The 16,460-nt window shown below is 33.2% G+C and overlaps 4 protein-coding genes across 6 annotated transcripts; 2 read left to right on the forward strand and 2 right to left on the reverse strand.

Annotated features, from left to right (window-relative positions):
* Positions 1–186: 186 nt before the first annotated feature.
* Positions 187–2,396, forward strand: LOC105457990 (protein abrupt-like). Its single transcript, XM_011702998.1, has 4 exons — positions 187–366; positions 872–1,072; positions 1,146–1,719; positions 1,831–2,396. The coding sequence occupies exons 2-4, from the start codon at positions 878–880 to the stop codon at positions 2,079–2,081; spliced, it is 1,020 nt and encodes a 339-aa protein (XP_011701300.1). The 5' UTR covers positions 187–366; positions 872–877; the 3' UTR covers positions 2,082–2,396.
* Positions 2,397–4,173: 1,777 nt separating this feature from the next.
* LOC105457991 (transmembrane protein 208) lies at positions 4,174–7,172 on the reverse strand. Of its 2 annotated transcripts, XR_975472.1 has the most exons (6): positions 7,014–7,172; positions 6,659–6,811; positions 6,445–6,581; positions 6,272–6,356; positions 5,679–6,169; positions 4,174–5,535 (listed from the first exon to the last, which is right to left on the reverse strand). XR_975472.1 is itself a non-coding variant. In XM_011702999.1 (5 exons), exons 1-5 carry the CDS (start codon positions 7,017–7,019, stop codon positions 6,032–6,034), a joined length of 519 nt encoding a protein of 172 aa, XP_011701301.1. In that variant the 5' UTR covers positions 7,020–7,172; the 3' UTR covers positions 4,174–6,031. The 2 variants fall into 2 exon arrangements, 1 of the variants encoding a protein (XP_011701301.1); XM_011702999.1 differs by having other exon boundaries at positions 4,174–6,169.
* A 1,526-nt stretch (positions 7,173–8,698) lies between these two features.
* On the forward strand, positions 8,699–13,476 carry LOC105457993 (dual oxidase maturation factor 1-like). The gene is made up of 10 exons (XM_011703002.1): positions 8,699–9,016; positions 10,066–10,123; positions 10,224–10,358; positions 11,032–11,133; positions 11,220–11,373; positions 11,795–12,006; positions 12,386–12,502; positions 12,577–12,674; positions 12,767–12,888; positions 13,231–13,476. Exons 1-10 carry the CDS (start codon positions 8,858–8,860, stop codon positions 13,346–13,348), a joined length of 1,275 nt encoding a protein of 424 aa, XP_011701304.1. The 5' UTR covers positions 8,699–8,857; the 3' UTR covers positions 13,349–13,476.
* LOC105457992 (probable splicing factor, arginine/serine-rich 7) lies at positions 13,424–16,132 on the reverse strand. Of its 2 annotated transcripts, XM_011703001.1 has the most exons (4): positions 16,011–16,132; positions 15,457–15,915; positions 14,145–14,925; positions 13,424–13,927 (listed from the first exon to the last, which is right to left on the reverse strand). In XM_011703001.1, exons 2-4 carry the CDS (start codon positions 15,776–15,778, stop codon positions 13,540–13,542), a joined length of 1,491 nt encoding a protein of 496 aa, XP_011701303.1. In that variant the 5' UTR covers positions 15,779–15,915; positions 16,011–16,132; the 3' UTR covers positions 13,424–13,539. The 2 variants fall into 2 exon arrangements, with proteins under 2 accessions (XP_011701303.1, XP_011701302.1); XM_011703000.1 differs by having other exon boundaries at positions 15,457–16,132.
* Positions 16,133–16,460: the final 328 nt, after the last annotated feature.

Raw genomic sequence — 16,460 nt, forward strand, 5'->3', positions numbered from 1 at the left:
TAAGCGTAAGAAAATCAACCAATCCCAATTGAGTATTAGGTTGTCCGTAACCCCTCCACTCAATTGGGATTGGTCGATTTTCTTATGCTTACGTCTTACGACTTTACGGGATTTTATGTGTGAAGGCCTTCACGCATCTCTCTAGCATAGATTATAAATATAGCATATATCTTTGGTTGTGCATGAATCGGACCGCCTGCATCCAGCCAATCAAAAATTGGACCACTTGTGCCAGCCTCTATCTCTATTGTATCTCATCTTATCTTTCTTCTTCATGACGGAAATGTTTGACAGCTACCGTGAAATAGGTGCGTCCATGCTGGGTGCGTCTTCTTTACAATACGAAGTCACGTTGTAATAAAACAGGTAACGAATTTTGTTGACTGCGTACAAAGAATCACTATCGCGGTTCCCTAAATAGTTAAAATATTCAAGCTTTAGAGGCCATTTGAATGGTTTCCGACTGTTCAAAACAATAAAAAACGTATATGAATACGTTAAATGACGAAATAACAATCGAATCGAGAGAGAGAGAGAGAGAGAGAGAGTCATTTTTTTATCATATCTATTAAGAACTAATTTTGAGTTTTAAATTTTGATTTCTATTTGTTACAAAGATATTAAAAATATATATTAGTTAACGGTATTATTGAGTTAGTCACGTTTTTAAACATACGTATGTTAAGAAACTTTGAGAAAAATTCAATATTTTATTTAATAATTTCTTTTATAATATACACGTAATTAAGTGCATTGCGTTTTTATAGATATTTGTGTTTTACCTTTTTTTCAAACCAGACGCGTTTAGCGATATTAAGAAATTCTTTTAATTAAAGAGTTATATTATTAAGAGTTAATTACTTTGATACAGAAAAACATGGCCATGACATTGTCGTCGAAGGAATTTTCCTTAAGATGGAATAACTTTTCCAATAACTTGACTTCTGGTTTTCTTTCTCATTTGAACGAGAACGATTTGATTGATGTAACAATTGCTGTCGAGGGACACTTATTAGCTGCCCACAAGCTAGTACTCTCTGTGTGCAGTCCCTACTTTAAAAACATATTTAAGGTACAACTTTATTATTAACAATGTCCTGTAAATAAAATTGTACTTAAATAACAACTCACGAATTGTTCCACAGGAGAATCCTTGTCAACATCCAGTGATAATATTGAAGGATGTGAAACACACAGAGGTAACGTCTCTACTGAGATTTATTTACCAAGGAGAGGTGAATATAAAACAGGAAGATTTGCCTACTTTCCTAAAGTTGGCACAGATGCTGCAGATAAAAGGATTAGAGGATGGCGAGGGACAAATTATACCTTTATTAAATGATTACGCTAATGTGTCAAATCCACATGACTCAATGGATAAAACTGCTTTATCTGATGTCCCAAATGAGCAAGAAAACAAGAACAAAACTTCAGACGGATCTGTGCACTCTCATGGGATAGCTAAAAAGAACACTAAAATAAGAAAGAAACGCATGACCGAGGACAGTTGCAACTTAATCAAGAAAATAAAAAATGACTCAAATGTTCACAATAAGGACGATGTTTGTCTGTTATCAGATAACGATGAAAAAGACATGAATTATTCTAGTAATGAGGACATCAGACATAATGAGACTAATGAGGTTATTAATGATAGTGATGAAATAATTGAGTTATCTAATGAACAAAGTTTGGAAGGAAATTCGTTATTACAATCAGGTATTTAACTATGTCATTTATTAGATAATTAATTTATTGGTGTGAGATATTTGTATTAAATCGACCATTATGTATGAAATCTCGATTAAAAGAAAATTGACAAATTTGCAGCTGTGGTACCAGTGATTTACAGACTGTCTGCTAGAGGTAGACCGCAGCTAGTTCACCAAGGATACGTGTACAACATGACCTCTCGTTCTAAAGTAAACAACAGTTCACACTACCGTTGCGCGGAGCAGCATCGCGGTTGTCGCGGCAAATGTTCTGTGATCGCAGAGAGGTTTATGCCGACGGGGGTGCATGAACACAATCATCCACCGAGTTATCAATCGGAGTATAATTATCGAAAAAAAAAGGCTTAGATACCGATAATGTCTAGAAAGATTGTTCCAATGATGCATTTCAAGACGTTTTGTGATTTGAATTCGGATTTGAATTTTAGTTTGTGTGCATATATATATATATATATATATATATATTATATCCCAGCAATTGGAACAGACAATATGCTTAGTTAGAAAAAGATAAATGGTATCTGTTTTTCTGATTCAAATCTGAATTTAAAAAAAAGAATTTTGTATAATATATTACGTGTATGTAACATTGTTTACATGTATGCACATAAAATGTATATTTGTATGTATATATGCGCGCACGCGTGTGTACGTGTGCGCGCAAAATATATGTATACATGTAATATACTATACAAGAATTTTTTTATACATATAATTTTATATATATATATATATATATATGTGTGTATGTATAATATATATATAAAAAAGCGACTTAGAATTTTGTGTGCGTGCGTGCGTGTGTGCGTAAAATTCTAAGTCGCTAATTGATTTCATAATCAAATACAATATTTGTAATGAAACCTATAGAGATATAAGTTTAGATATATTTTCAATTTAGATCAGTACTGTCCAAAATTTATAATTCTAGGCATCGGCGAGCATTTATCTACGCCTATTTTTCTTAATGGAAACAGAAAAAGGAAAACTAGGCATACAAATGCTAGCACACAAGTCAATGTCCAGAATCTTAGACAAATTTACAAATCTTGGACAACAATGGTCTTAATCTTAACTATATCTTAACTATATTTTTTACTGTTTCAGTCAAGGCAGAAAAACAGATTTTTTAAATTTACAATTTTTTTCTCAAGATTATATATTACATTACCAAGATTAGGAAATAACGCGTACTTGTAACGCCATTACAATTACTTTTTTTAATAACAAATTGATAACGACATTAAATACTTTTGATATTACGGTAATAGTAACGCAATTACATTTTTTTTAACTACCGAATATGATCATTACTTTTACCGTTTTGTTTTTGTACAATACATGTGTATGGAAACCAAAGAGTAAAAAGAAACTTTTACTCTGATGGAAACGTACAATAAATGTGCATAAGAAAGTTTTAACACTAAAACCGCGGCAACCGAGGCCTCCCCTAAAACTGTGGATGAGTTATTTATGTGATCTATATTATGTGATTTTTTAGACATTGATAATTAAATACTGCACTTTTATTAATACTAACTCAGTCTACGCATAGCTATAGTCAACGACAGTGGAAAAGAAAAATTATCAGATGGGTCAAAAATGGTACAGCGGTTCTAATGTTAAAAGAAATGTTATATTTGACTGTGCGGTTCTAATGTTAAAAGAAATGTTATGTTTGACCGTGCGATTAATCATAATTATCATAAATCTGGTATGAACTCAATTAGTGACTTAGCGACGTAAACAATTGAATGCCAAAATCTAAAAAAAAATCATTAAAAATTGGATCGATTCGAAAATTATAACCACTCGATGGTTTTTAGAAATATAACGATAACGAATTATTTTTTCCAATAAATAACGAGTAACGGTAATATATATATACTTTTTAAAAATAACTTTATATCTTATTATAAATTTATATCTAATTACAAAGCGATATTGATTGTTCCAACTGCAAATTCATTATCGTCAAATATAGAATTTAGCATTTCGTAAAATGACTAGATTCTATAATTTGGCGGTGGCGAACGTTGCTGTTCAGTGAAATCGACATATTGAATTCGCATTTGATTGAACATTACGTTTTTATCATTGTATAGTGACAATGTTGGAAACACAACATTCTTAAGACCGTATAATTTTTTTTTACATGCGAGATTTCATTCTTTAGGATTAATTAATTTCACCGTGCAGTTAAAGTCATAATATATGTAGTTATGATTAAGCATCTTATGAAGGCCTTAGACATTCCAATTAAGACTCCTCATTCAGTCTTGCATTTTGTATGTATGAAATTACGTTTAAAAAAATTGAAAAACATTGCATAATTCTCGCGATATAACATGGAGAATTAATATAAATTACATAAATTAATTTTCTTCTAGTGCTTTGGTTCATTCTCACATAATAGCTTTCTAATTATCTTCCATCAATATTTCCTATTTATACAGTTATTATTCAATCTTCCAATTTCCAAAGAGTAACTTTTTGTTTCTCATGCATTTATTTACATGTTATCCCTCTTATTTGCTATATTACCTGTTTTTCTTCACAAAAATTTTTTGTCAAAATAATTCGTCAGGTCATTTAGATATAGATATATAATTAAATAACGTTAATTAATACAAATTGAATTGTGATTTTCACTGAACAGTCATGTGTGCATACACGAAAGCCAAAACGAAAGCTGTGAATTAAACACGTTTAACGTTAGACATTAAAGTACAAACGTTGGCCTAACTTTAAAAGGGATTGAAATTCATCGCGCATTATACAAAACATTCCGCGACCAATGTACAGAGAATAGAGTCCAACGATTAATATAAATAAGTACACAATCGTTTACACAAAACCGAATCGCTAAACATAAGTTTGCATTCCCAAACAAAGAATATAATTATAAGGTATATACAGTACATTAGATTTAAATGCAACTGTGATGCGTCGATTCATCAACTTCCACAATTTAATAAATAGTAAATGATTTATTTATATCGTTAAATAATAATATAACTGATATATATAATAACCACAATTAACCATAATCCATTTGCACCAAAAGGAGAACGACTGAACTTTCAAACGTACAATATACACACAAGTATTATGTCATATCTATTATTCGATTTTTATCCATCACTTAAACGTGTATTTCAATGTCATTCGTTATCTTTAATTCCATGAAGGCACCTGTTCACCACTGTTTATATTATTTAAATTCTCACACATACATGGAAGATTTTTAAAAAACTGAGCATTACTGTATTATAATTCTATAATTATAATCGCTATAATTATAAAAAAGATCATTTACATTAGCATTAACAAAGATAGATAAAAAGTGTCGAGATACTTCTTACATAGCAACGATTTTATTCCTTTCAATTTTATTTCTTATATGTATAAGCTGATGAAAAGATAATACTTATTAATATATTAATGTAATATTTTTCGTACATAAATGTATTTAAACGATAAGTTAAACTAACTCGCTTATATTGAATAACAATTAGAGATGCACAATATGGTTGAGATCGGAATTTTGGTACCTAATATTTCTATTAAATTTTAATACATTTGCAATTCTATAAATTACGTACCAACTTGAAATGCAATCATAAATTGAAGTTGTAATAGTAATATCACAAATTAAATTGATGATCATTTTAATGATGCTAATAAGCATCTAAAAACACTATGAAGAATCTATTTCGAAAAATATATTCCAGCCAGGGTTTGAATCTGGATCTTCCTGGACCATCCGAGATGGGCTTCATCTTTTCCAATTCATTGAGGCCTGTGACAATATTTACCGCAATAACAAATATATGTTAAGGAAAAACGTATTGAATATATTTAATTTTATAATAATAATAATTTAGTATTGCCTTCGATTTATATATAGGAATAAAGTCACTAATATTATCAAATAAGAAGTACCTCGACTCCAGAAACATATAAAGAGGATTGCAGTCTGCCGAGAATTAATTGTTCGAATACAAAGAGACGAAGACGAAATCGATTTCTCAATTTGCATTTCCACTTAGTCCTATCAAAATGTTTCTCTGCTCTATTTCGTATATTTTCGTAAAACTTCCAAAGTCTTGTTCCATTTAATATCCTATGTAAATGCCGAACCCACCGCGTAATCTCAATGTCCTAGACATCAAGAAAAAACTCTTAACTCCCCTAAACTTCTTTCTCTTTCTAGTGTTTCTTGAATTCACTATCCATTCCCTGTAGTTAAATTGTCATTCAATAGAATTTTCTTATTATACAGCAACAAGGAATTCTCATTGATGTCGTTTCGCCATTTTCCTCTCTAGCTTGCGCATCTTCTTTTCACTTATCTCAGATTGTTCTTGTGGCTGGGCGAAGAACCACGGAGCTAAAATCTGCTTCCAGAGCATCCAGCTCCCCCTTATTGGTACCTGTAGAATTTTCAAAATATGCAGAATGACAAGAATTCCCATGCAGTCTTTTTACAATGTTGAATAGATGGAACAATGCAAACGATTTGCCAAAGTACCTACCAAAAGCCACAATAACCAGAAGTAATTTGAAATGAGAGACAAGATTTGCACTCCCGACGTCAATATAATTAAATCTTTAACATGTCTGTGAACAGAATGAAGAGGCTTTGATCAACGAAAAACGGGAGAAAATAACAGCGATTAAAAGATCTCTGTTTTAGCAAAATGCTCACTCTGCTATGCCACCTTCCATGTTGAGATCGACACCAGAGTCCAGGAGCTGGCCAGATTCTGAATACGTGGCGCGGGCCATGTATGACATGAACTGATAGCTTCCTATATATACAATTGCAGAAAATGCCGTTAGACTCTGTAATGATAACGCATACCGTTAAAGGACATTTTTGTGACTGCAGCGGTGTCCGTCAGACACGAGATTTGACTTACTATCGTCAGCATGGTGAATTCGAATAACACCATCGTCATGGCAAAATGAATTCCCATTGCGCCTAAAGCCATGTAGATGTAGAAACTCAATGTGGAGACATTCTCCTCCTTTATTTGCTTCGCACCCTTGGTCAATACTTTACCTTTCTTCGTCTGCACAGAATACAAAGTCAGATACTTAGACACGAATACATTTCACCGGTTGATTGCGATTCTACGTTATTTTTAAGTAAATTCATGACACGAGTAGCCTAAACAATTGGAACATTCCTTATGGAAATTGGAAACGCCAATTAATTAAGAATAAACATTCATTGCAAGCAAAACGCAAGATATAGGAACTCGCGGGACTTACCGTCATCTTGTTCGTGTTTTTTATTGAAAAGAGTCGCTTTAATTCGATATGTAAATGAAATTAATAACCAGGATGACTGATGACAAGCGACTAACCTGTCGCACCGTCACGTGTACGTACGAACGTATATACATACATAATATGTACACGTGACGTGAGTGACGTGCGCGAGTATCCCTCGCACTTTCAACATACGATCGACGAGATCGATTTGTATTTTTTGCGAGAGATGTCCAAAGCGTCGCTGAGTGCAACGATAGCGCGCGAAAAATTTCAAAAGTTTTATTCTTTTCAATTCTCATATAAATTAAATTCTAATAAAGGGAAAGTGCCAAATACAATCGATAGTCTATAGATATTAGATACCCAATAATGTTTTTAATTCTTAAATTTCAGCTACAGTAAACAGTACTGCGCGCAGATTACTGTCTTTTAAAAATCTTTTAGAAATCTTTTAGCAATCATAACATTAAAGCTGACATAATCACGTATTAAATTGATCTTCAATTCGATGATGATGCTAAGTTACAAGCATCCTAAAACACTAAAGAACTTAAAAGTCTATAAACCGTATTAAATCGAAGTGTAGAAATTAAAAATATTATTGGTTATCTATAATATCTACCTCAGTCGTATTTTTCCTTTTTTATTATTTGTTGTATACTATTAACGGCCTTATTGAAATTTAATTACATTAAATTCTCTTTCGTTATTTATCATTTTTTAATCAAAAGAGCTTTCAATCATAGAGTTATCTCACATATTTTTTTGCTATCTTCTTTACAACAATATGATATATTATAGCTTTACATTATTTTAATGTTCTAATTGTTTAAGACGCAAATATATGAGATTCAAGTACCTCCTGGTAAATTTTTTTTCATTTTTCCAAGATCAAAAAGAATTCATTCGATCGTTACATATCATCAATTCTGAGTTCATCTTCAGCTGTAAAAAGAATTCTCTTTTTTGAACTTTTAGAAAAATAATTCTTTTTACATCTGAAAATTAACTTAGAATTGATAACATTAAAAATTTTTTTAACTCTAGAGAGTTAAAAGAACTCAGAATTGATAACATGTAACGATAGCTGATATCTGGATTCATATAATTTTTTAATTGTTATATATATTTCTTATATAAATTTTTTAGATATTTTATACGAACACTTTTAGAAACATTAAAGAAGTTTGCATCTTTTCTAAAATTTTTTTAATATACGAAGTCTAAAAAATATTCTACAATTTTTATTCTATTCCCAAAGAAGAAAATTAATATAAAATCTGAAAAAGTTTAAGATTTTTTCTGTGAATGCTAACAATTTTCTCTTTTTATGATTAATATTAATATAAAAATAATTAAATATAAAAATAATAAAATATAAGAAATATAAGAACAAAATTCATTTGTTGTAAATAATTAAATAACATTCTTGTTGAATGCAAATGATAAACACAAAATAAAATTCGTAAATCTCTCAGAGCCTGAAAAGTTTCGAGATCTCAAGAGAACATGTATGTTTTTAAAATATCTACAAAGAAAAATTATTTTATTTGACATTTTGATAATTATGGGATACCAATTCGCGCGACTATGCGTAACTAAATGTTTATCGATAAAATTGACGCTTTAGTCACCCAGTCATATAAGAACCGGAAAAGGAACTTAGATAAAACCGCAACATCGTCGGATTTCTCACACTATGTGAGTACTGCACTGTGTAGATTGGCCCAAACGTTAAACGTTAAATGTTAAACGAGCCCTCACTACGACTTTTTTCTGGATGTAAAAATAATTTATTATCTTAAATTATTTACTGTCGCTGATAAAAAGTAGACACATTCATGGCGTTTCAATTCGGACGATCGGAGGGTTTTCCTTCGCAATATTCTGCGCATCATACCCCAGTGACAGTGGATGTGACCGAGACCATATTAATCGCTGTTTTCGTGATTATCTCGATTGCCTTCATTAGCATTATACCGGGCTATCGGAAGAAACAAGTAAGTAATATATTATATAACAACATAACTTCGCTTCTCTAGTAACACTATACGCTCTAATAGGCATCTAGAAGAAACATCTTTGAAATTCAGGATATCTTTCAGATTTTTTTATGATTCCTATTTTTTCCACATTATGTGTTATTAGAGTTATCTGAAATAAGAACAATTTTTTAAATATACTTATTTATCGAAATAAGTTCATAGATAATAAAATCATAAACGTATACATGTCAACAAAAGTTATATACATAAACTATATTTTACTTATTTTTACTTTAGAATTATCTTGCAAAATAAAATTTTAGTATACCGAAAATCTATAGTTTATGTATACATATATAGAAATAAAAACTATTTTGAAAAAACTAGAAACTTAGAGTATTCAAAAATTAGTTTTTGCTCCTGTCCTTAAAGTTTTTTTACTCGAATATGTATTTTCTTTGAACGTTAATGTTTGTTTTAGAATTTACTAATTTAGTTTATGCATTTATTCAAAAAACTTTTGTGTAAAATGTAAACAATCAAAATATACTATAATGATTAATTATAATTAATTTAAGTGACGATAGTCATTATGGATATACTGAGATTGTCAATGGATAATATCATAGATAGATAGAATAGAAAACAGAAACTGAATTTATAAAGCTTATGTTATTTGAACACTCTTTTATGTTTATTCAATCATTACAGGAATTCATGATCACAAAAGATAATATTGAAATAACATAGATATATTTTAATGATGAATATCAAGACAAGTGAATTTTAATCTTTTTCCAAGATTAAAAAAAAACAATTTTTATTCAGTTTTTTACTCGGTCCCAAAATCAAACCTTTTTTTCATCTCTATGTACTTATAATATCTAAATAGACATACTTAAATTCAAATTACTTAGAGATCATTCTTACTATTAATTATAATTTAATGGTATAAAGTTTGTATTAACTAAATAACTTATAATCTCAATTTGTTTTATTCACATGCTGAACTATGTTTTTGCATAAACTTCTTATACTAATAAAATAATTCTTACATTGCACAGAGCATCTACGTAACTATAAAGGTCGGCTTCAGTATCGTCATTGGGTGCTTATTAATAAGTAAATATTTCAATGAAATTTTTTTCTGTATTCATTCTATATTGTCACTAAATTGTCTAAATTTGTTGAGTTTATCTATATGTCGAATGTTAATTTGCAGTAGAAAACTTTGGTCAAGAATGGGAATACGGCAGCACGAGCAGCAAAACGCCCTATCGGGCCGGAATTGGCCAAGAAATCGATGCTCAAATGGCAGTCAAGATAGGACTGAGATCGGTGAACATCACACTGAAAGGTAATTTAAGGGAATAAGTCGAAAATATAAGGCTACAACATTTGCGCGTATATACGTATACCTACAAGACTCATTCATGGATATAGATATATTGGATGAATATGCACCTATGAAAGAAAAACGAATAAAAAATTGATTTTAAAACAATTTTTAATATTTAATATTTTATTATAATATAATAGTATAATAAATATTACATTAATATTTTATTATAATATTAATATAAAGAAATTCAACTTTGTTCCAAAATTAAATTTTAATAGAATACTGAAATTTAAAATTAATATTTTTAAGAATAGAGCGAAAAATAATTTCTCAACAAGTAATAACATTTTTGGAAAGTTAAATTTCGAAAAAGTTTAATTTATTTTTTATCAAATAATTTCTTTTTCGTTTAAATTGTCTAAAATGATTTATTTTCAAAAACAAATACCATGAACGATATTTAGTTCGTTCTTATTTTAAAACTGTCTTAAATAATGTTTTAAGATGCTAATACGACGATTATTGGTTTATGACATCTTAAAACTGCACTTATCAAGATGAATTCTTAAATATAAGAATCGGACATTCCATAGAAGTGCAATTCTTTTAATTTGCCTACTTTCCGCAGTGCAATGCAAATTTTGTGAATAAAATTCGGAAATATTCTAATTAAGAATTTCTTTTTTAGCCAAACCGGAAGAAGGCACGCCACTTGAGAAAGAAACGATCGATTACAATGAGAGATTTCCCTGGACGTGGGACCAAGGCAGAATCGGTTTTGGACCCTACGGTATAATATTGCTGCAAATTAATATTTTATCGCGCTTTACTATTAGCGTTTAAATTCTATCAATAAACTTCCTGGTATGGAACTAGCTGGATTACTACAAAGGACTTTCCGTGAAGGCCAACGACGGGGCTTACCCATTCCCATTTTATGGATCGCTGAGTATTTTGTTATCGACGGAGAAGGCATTCGATTTGGAAGATTTTATCGAACTGCTGGATGGTATTGTCACATCTTATTGTGGTCAGTATATAAAAGATACGGGAGACGAAAATATATAAATGCAGAAAATAAAAATACAGCTTCGTATTTTTCGTACAAAGATAATTTCAAAGATCGATTTTCTTTGGCTGACACGAGTTAAATCTCGCAAGATCAAATAGTACCTACTCATTAGTTTTTTTGACGATTACTCGTACATATCCCCTTTATATCACAAGTATGTAAAAAATCTTTAAAACCGCTGTTTTATGTGCTATATTTATATGCGGAGCGATCCTTTGATTATCCAATAAACGAATCAAAATGATCCAGCCATAGTCCTACATTTTCCGAGGGATAATCTTAAATCTGCAAATATAAAGATGAATGTAAACTAATTTTCTCAGAACGAAGATATACGTTCTACTGTAAAAATTCTGAATTTCTGAATGTTGATTCACAGGACCGCTTTCGCCTGCTGGATACTGGTTAACATATTCCTACAGTCAGTGAGCCGATACGCCGCCTACCTGATCGGCTTGATCGGCGGCTTGCAATTGCTAACTTGTCTCGTGTGGGTCTGCGTGCACAATCCAATTCCACTTGTGATTCCCTTCGACGATGGTGTCATTAGGATGACATTAGGCCGGCATTTCTGGATAACTTTCGGATGCGGTGATTGTCATTTAGATCGGCAGGATTCGCATAAATCTCATTCTAGATCTCGCATCTTCAATTTGAAGAACATTAAGCTTAAACTTTTAGACATTAATTTTTTAATTTATCCATTACAATTCTTTCTTGAATTTTTGAATCTTATTCTTTAATTAATATTTTTAATAGTCTCTTCCTAAAGAGTTTTTAAATTATCGATTTTAACATTAATTTATTTTAAATTATTAATGTTAATATAAATAAGATTATATTTTTACTCACTTTATTTTTTTCTAGCAAGACTTATCGATTAATACATTTTGTACACTGATAATTGTATATGATTTCTATACGTTTGACATCTGCGTCATCTTCAATCTTTTCTGTTTTTTTTTTTCAGGACTGTTTTGCGTTCTTTTGGCGATTATAATGATATTTATGGATTTACGTTATCCTAATATGCTGTCTACGCTTTTGCAAATAGACCCTCTTGGCCAGTATGATGAATGCATAATAAGTAAGTAATTGTACCTTAATAACTTCTACAAGAGCATCCCTGAAGCGTTTCACTTCTAGGACTTTAATCGGCAGGAAGCTGTCAAGTGGACGACGTGCTACGTAGGAAGGTACATATGAATGATTCGATGGAAATGACTTCGCCCTTTTCGCAAAACAGAAACACAGGCATGGTGAGGGATACCATTAAAAAGAATGTTTTCAAATCTAAATACATCCCACACAAAAAGATTGGCAAATTAATAAAAAAATATAACGATTGCAGATGATATTGAAGAGACGAACAACTATAAAAAATGCGCAAAAGTCGCTCTTCCGTGCGCCAGTTCCCATGAAGATGGAAATCTACGACGATGTGGCTGTTTATGAAAATCAGGATATCGCAGGGTACTTAAAAAAAATCTATGAGCGATAATTCACAGTCGCACTCTTTCAAGAACATTTTTCTCGTAATTTACAGATCGTTCATATTACCGTATTTTTATTGCTTATTCATTTTTATACAATCCTGGGCAAAAGTATGAAGAGATATATTATAGTAAATCGAATCAATTATGTTTAAACTGAACAACTGATTACAAAAACATATTATTGAAACACAATTATTAATAAAGTATTTAAAACATTGTTATTACTTTTATCTTGCAAACTGTTTAGCTTAATCTAACTAACAATTGAAAACACTCTTGTCCAAGACTGTTTTGAACGATGTATTGTTTATTTTCCTAGACCGTCTAAGGATACATCTAAAATGGAAGTGCGCAATGAGAAGGAAAAAGAAGAGAAAGAAGAAACGATCAAGCCACCGCCGATTCCGAAAAAAAAGAAAATGAAGATCCGTCCCTAAGCAAGTCTGACAGTCTATGAATTTCAGTCGTCAACGCGCAGATTGACGCCATTTGGAAAAAAGCTCGATGTAAAATGTCGTGTATCCATATGTATTTGTTACTGTACCAATACATTAGCGAAAACAAACAGGTAGCTTGTTGAATTTTACGATGCTTGGAAAACTGTGTCAATTGTAAACGAAGCCTTCGTCTAGCTTTCCGACTCCATCGTTTTCTCCTTGCTATCGTTGTTCTCTGATGCGGATCTACCCTTGTCGTCCGATTGTTTAGATTCCGACTTGTCGCTGGACCGTTTCTCCTTACTGGATTTCTTCTCGCTTCTGCTGCTTTCCTTTTCGGGCCTTTCGCGATCGCTATCGCTCCTCTTACCGTTGTCCGACTTATCCTTGCTGCGCCTATCCCGATCTTTATCCTTGGTTTTGTCCAAGGAATACTTGGACTTGGACGATCTCGACTTGGATTTAGACCGTGATCGCCTAGACCTGGATGTGGAACCCTTGCTTCGTGAACGTGAACGACTACGACGACGCGGCGACCTCTTTTTCCGCTCCTTTGACCTGGACGGTGACCGACGCGACCTTCGGCGAAATAAAAGAAATTAATTTAATACATGTACATATAAATGTAACAATTTCTTTATATATGGGATCTTTATTCACCCTATCTTAAATTTTTTGTTCTCAATACTGAAACATTTTTCTAGAATTTTGGAGCTAAATATAAGCAGGATTTGCAACATATACGAGTACAATGACTCTAAAGACTGGCAAAGACAGAAAGATCGTTCAGTTATACCTCGACCTCCTAGATCTGCTACGCGAACGATGGCGACTGCGCGAGCTGCTGCGTCGTCTCGATGGCGAATTGCGCCTGCGATCTTTTGAGCGGGACCGTTTGGATCGCGAGCGCGATCGACGCCGATGACGGGAGCGCGAGCGTCGATGGCGCGATCGCGAGCGCTTACGTGATCTCGAGCGTCGACTACGCCCGCGGGATCGCGAACGAGACTTACGGCTACGCGAACCGCTTCTGCTTCGCTTATCCTTGGAAAGCATGCCGATCATCGGATCGATCGCGGCAGAGATAAGATTGTGCGCCTCCTTCACCCGCGACATCGCCTCTTCAATCTCCTTTTGTGCAGCTTCATTGCTCTTTGCCTCCGGTTTGGCGATTGCCTGCGTCGAGTGGTACAGCTTGATTGGTCGTTCCACTAGCTGCTTTCCATTCAACAGCAATGCTGCGACTACAGTGGCTTGTTCCGACAACTCCACCAATGCATAATGCTCAGCATCTGAGTCCCTGCTGCACATACGCAGGTACTTGATCTCCACGTTGTTGTTGCTGAAGAAGTCCAGTAGCTGTTCAGGGCTCACCGACGTATCCACATTCGCTACTATAAGCGTCCGACGGATCTCTTCAATACGTCTACTGTCCAGATGACCTGGCAGATGCGGATAGGATGGCAGGCCATTCGCTTCTAGCTTGGGATCCATTGTGGTAATCACATGATTTGGAGGGATACCCTCAATGGCGTTCACAACGTTTGGTGGTAACTTTGGTTCCGATGGATAAAGGCCTAAAAGAATTTAAAAATCAGATATATGCTGAGAATAGATAAGATTCATAGTTTATTAGAAAATTAGAAACACACGTTTTTTTTTTATTGTATATCTCAGAAGAATAGCATAAACAAATTCAAAACAGACTAAACACATTGAACATTTAATGATATATTTATTCTCAATCTTTCTGTTTGTCTGTAGTTTAAAAAGAATAGTCAAAATGTTAATATTATTAACATAGCAAAAATTGTAGCATGGAATTTCTAAGCCCCAATCTGTAATAGATATAAGCCTTTAATCTTTTATTTCAAGCTCTTTGTTAAACATTAGTTTCTTTTCAAGCTTTAAACTTTAGAATTAAAATCTATTCAGCTTGCAAATCTATTAAAGCTTAGGAATTATGACTTAGGGTAATGTCAGAAATACTTTTTACAGATAGAAATAGAATTTAAAGGAGAGGAGGCAAAAGACTTACATCTGTTGTAGAGCACAGCTAAAAACTTACTACAGTTATTGCCAAGACCGCGTCTAAATTATATTCTAACCTGGTACAACTGTGCCATTATTAGTCAGCTCCAAGGCACGTTGTTCGTCTGGAATGTCTCCATTCTGGTACGGGATCACTATCAACGCACGATCGATGAAGACGGTATTGGTCATGTGCTGCGCCACAGCGACGCAGCCCTGGTCGTGGAACTTGATGTAGCATATGCGCGACTGCACGGGCACGGCGACATCCCTGATCGTCGGGTACAATCTGATGTCCTCTATTTTGCCCAGATACCCGAAAAGCGTTTGCATCTGATCCTTAGTGGCCTGGGGCGCGATGTTCGTCACCTGGACTACCTTTGTCGAGCCAACCGCCATTCCGCCGGCCACGATCTACCGCAGTCTTCCACGCAAACGAGGTTATAGAGGTTACATTCGTCGCCGCGACTTCACTGTGACAAGCTGAACCTCGTCATGTTTTTTTTTTTCTAACACTTTACGAAACTTTTACTACCCTGGAACAAGAGATCGTTTCAAAAAATTCACTTCTCTCACTGATAAAAACACTTTACGCTCAAACCGCTTGAACTCGAATCCTTCGAACTCCTACTTATTCATTTTTCCAATCGACAACATCGGCGTTGTTGCATTTGGTTGCACTGAAATAAAGCACTATGGGCTGCGTTCAGAAAAACTTCGCCCAGGTGCATCTAGAGGGAGGATTGGGCACCTATCATGAAAATTTTGCAATTCCGATCGGAAACGCGAGATTCCGACTGGCCAGTTTCCGATCACAATTCCGCTCATGCGGTTTTGCTATTATGAATCCCGAGCGGAATCGGTTTTCCGCCTATTTCTCTAAGTCACGGAATGAACATAATCAGACGAGAGGAACGGGTAAAATGGACTTTTAGAGCCAATCACATAGAAGAATTAGAAGAATAAAGAGATTCAAAATGTCTTGCTTACATCGTTTCTCACCGAGCAAATAGTTAATGACGGATACCTTCACCGACATCATCGTACAAATATTCCGATTAAGATTATAATCATACGTGTT

Source organism: Wasmannia auropunctata, unplaced genomic scaffold (genome assembly GCF_000956235.1).
Source record: "Wasmannia auropunctata unplaced genomic scaffold, wasmannia.A_1.0 LD334826.1, whole genome shotgun sequence".
Taxonomy (NCBI): Eukaryota; Metazoa; Arthropoda; class Insecta; order Hymenoptera; family Formicidae; genus Wasmannia; species Wasmannia auropunctata.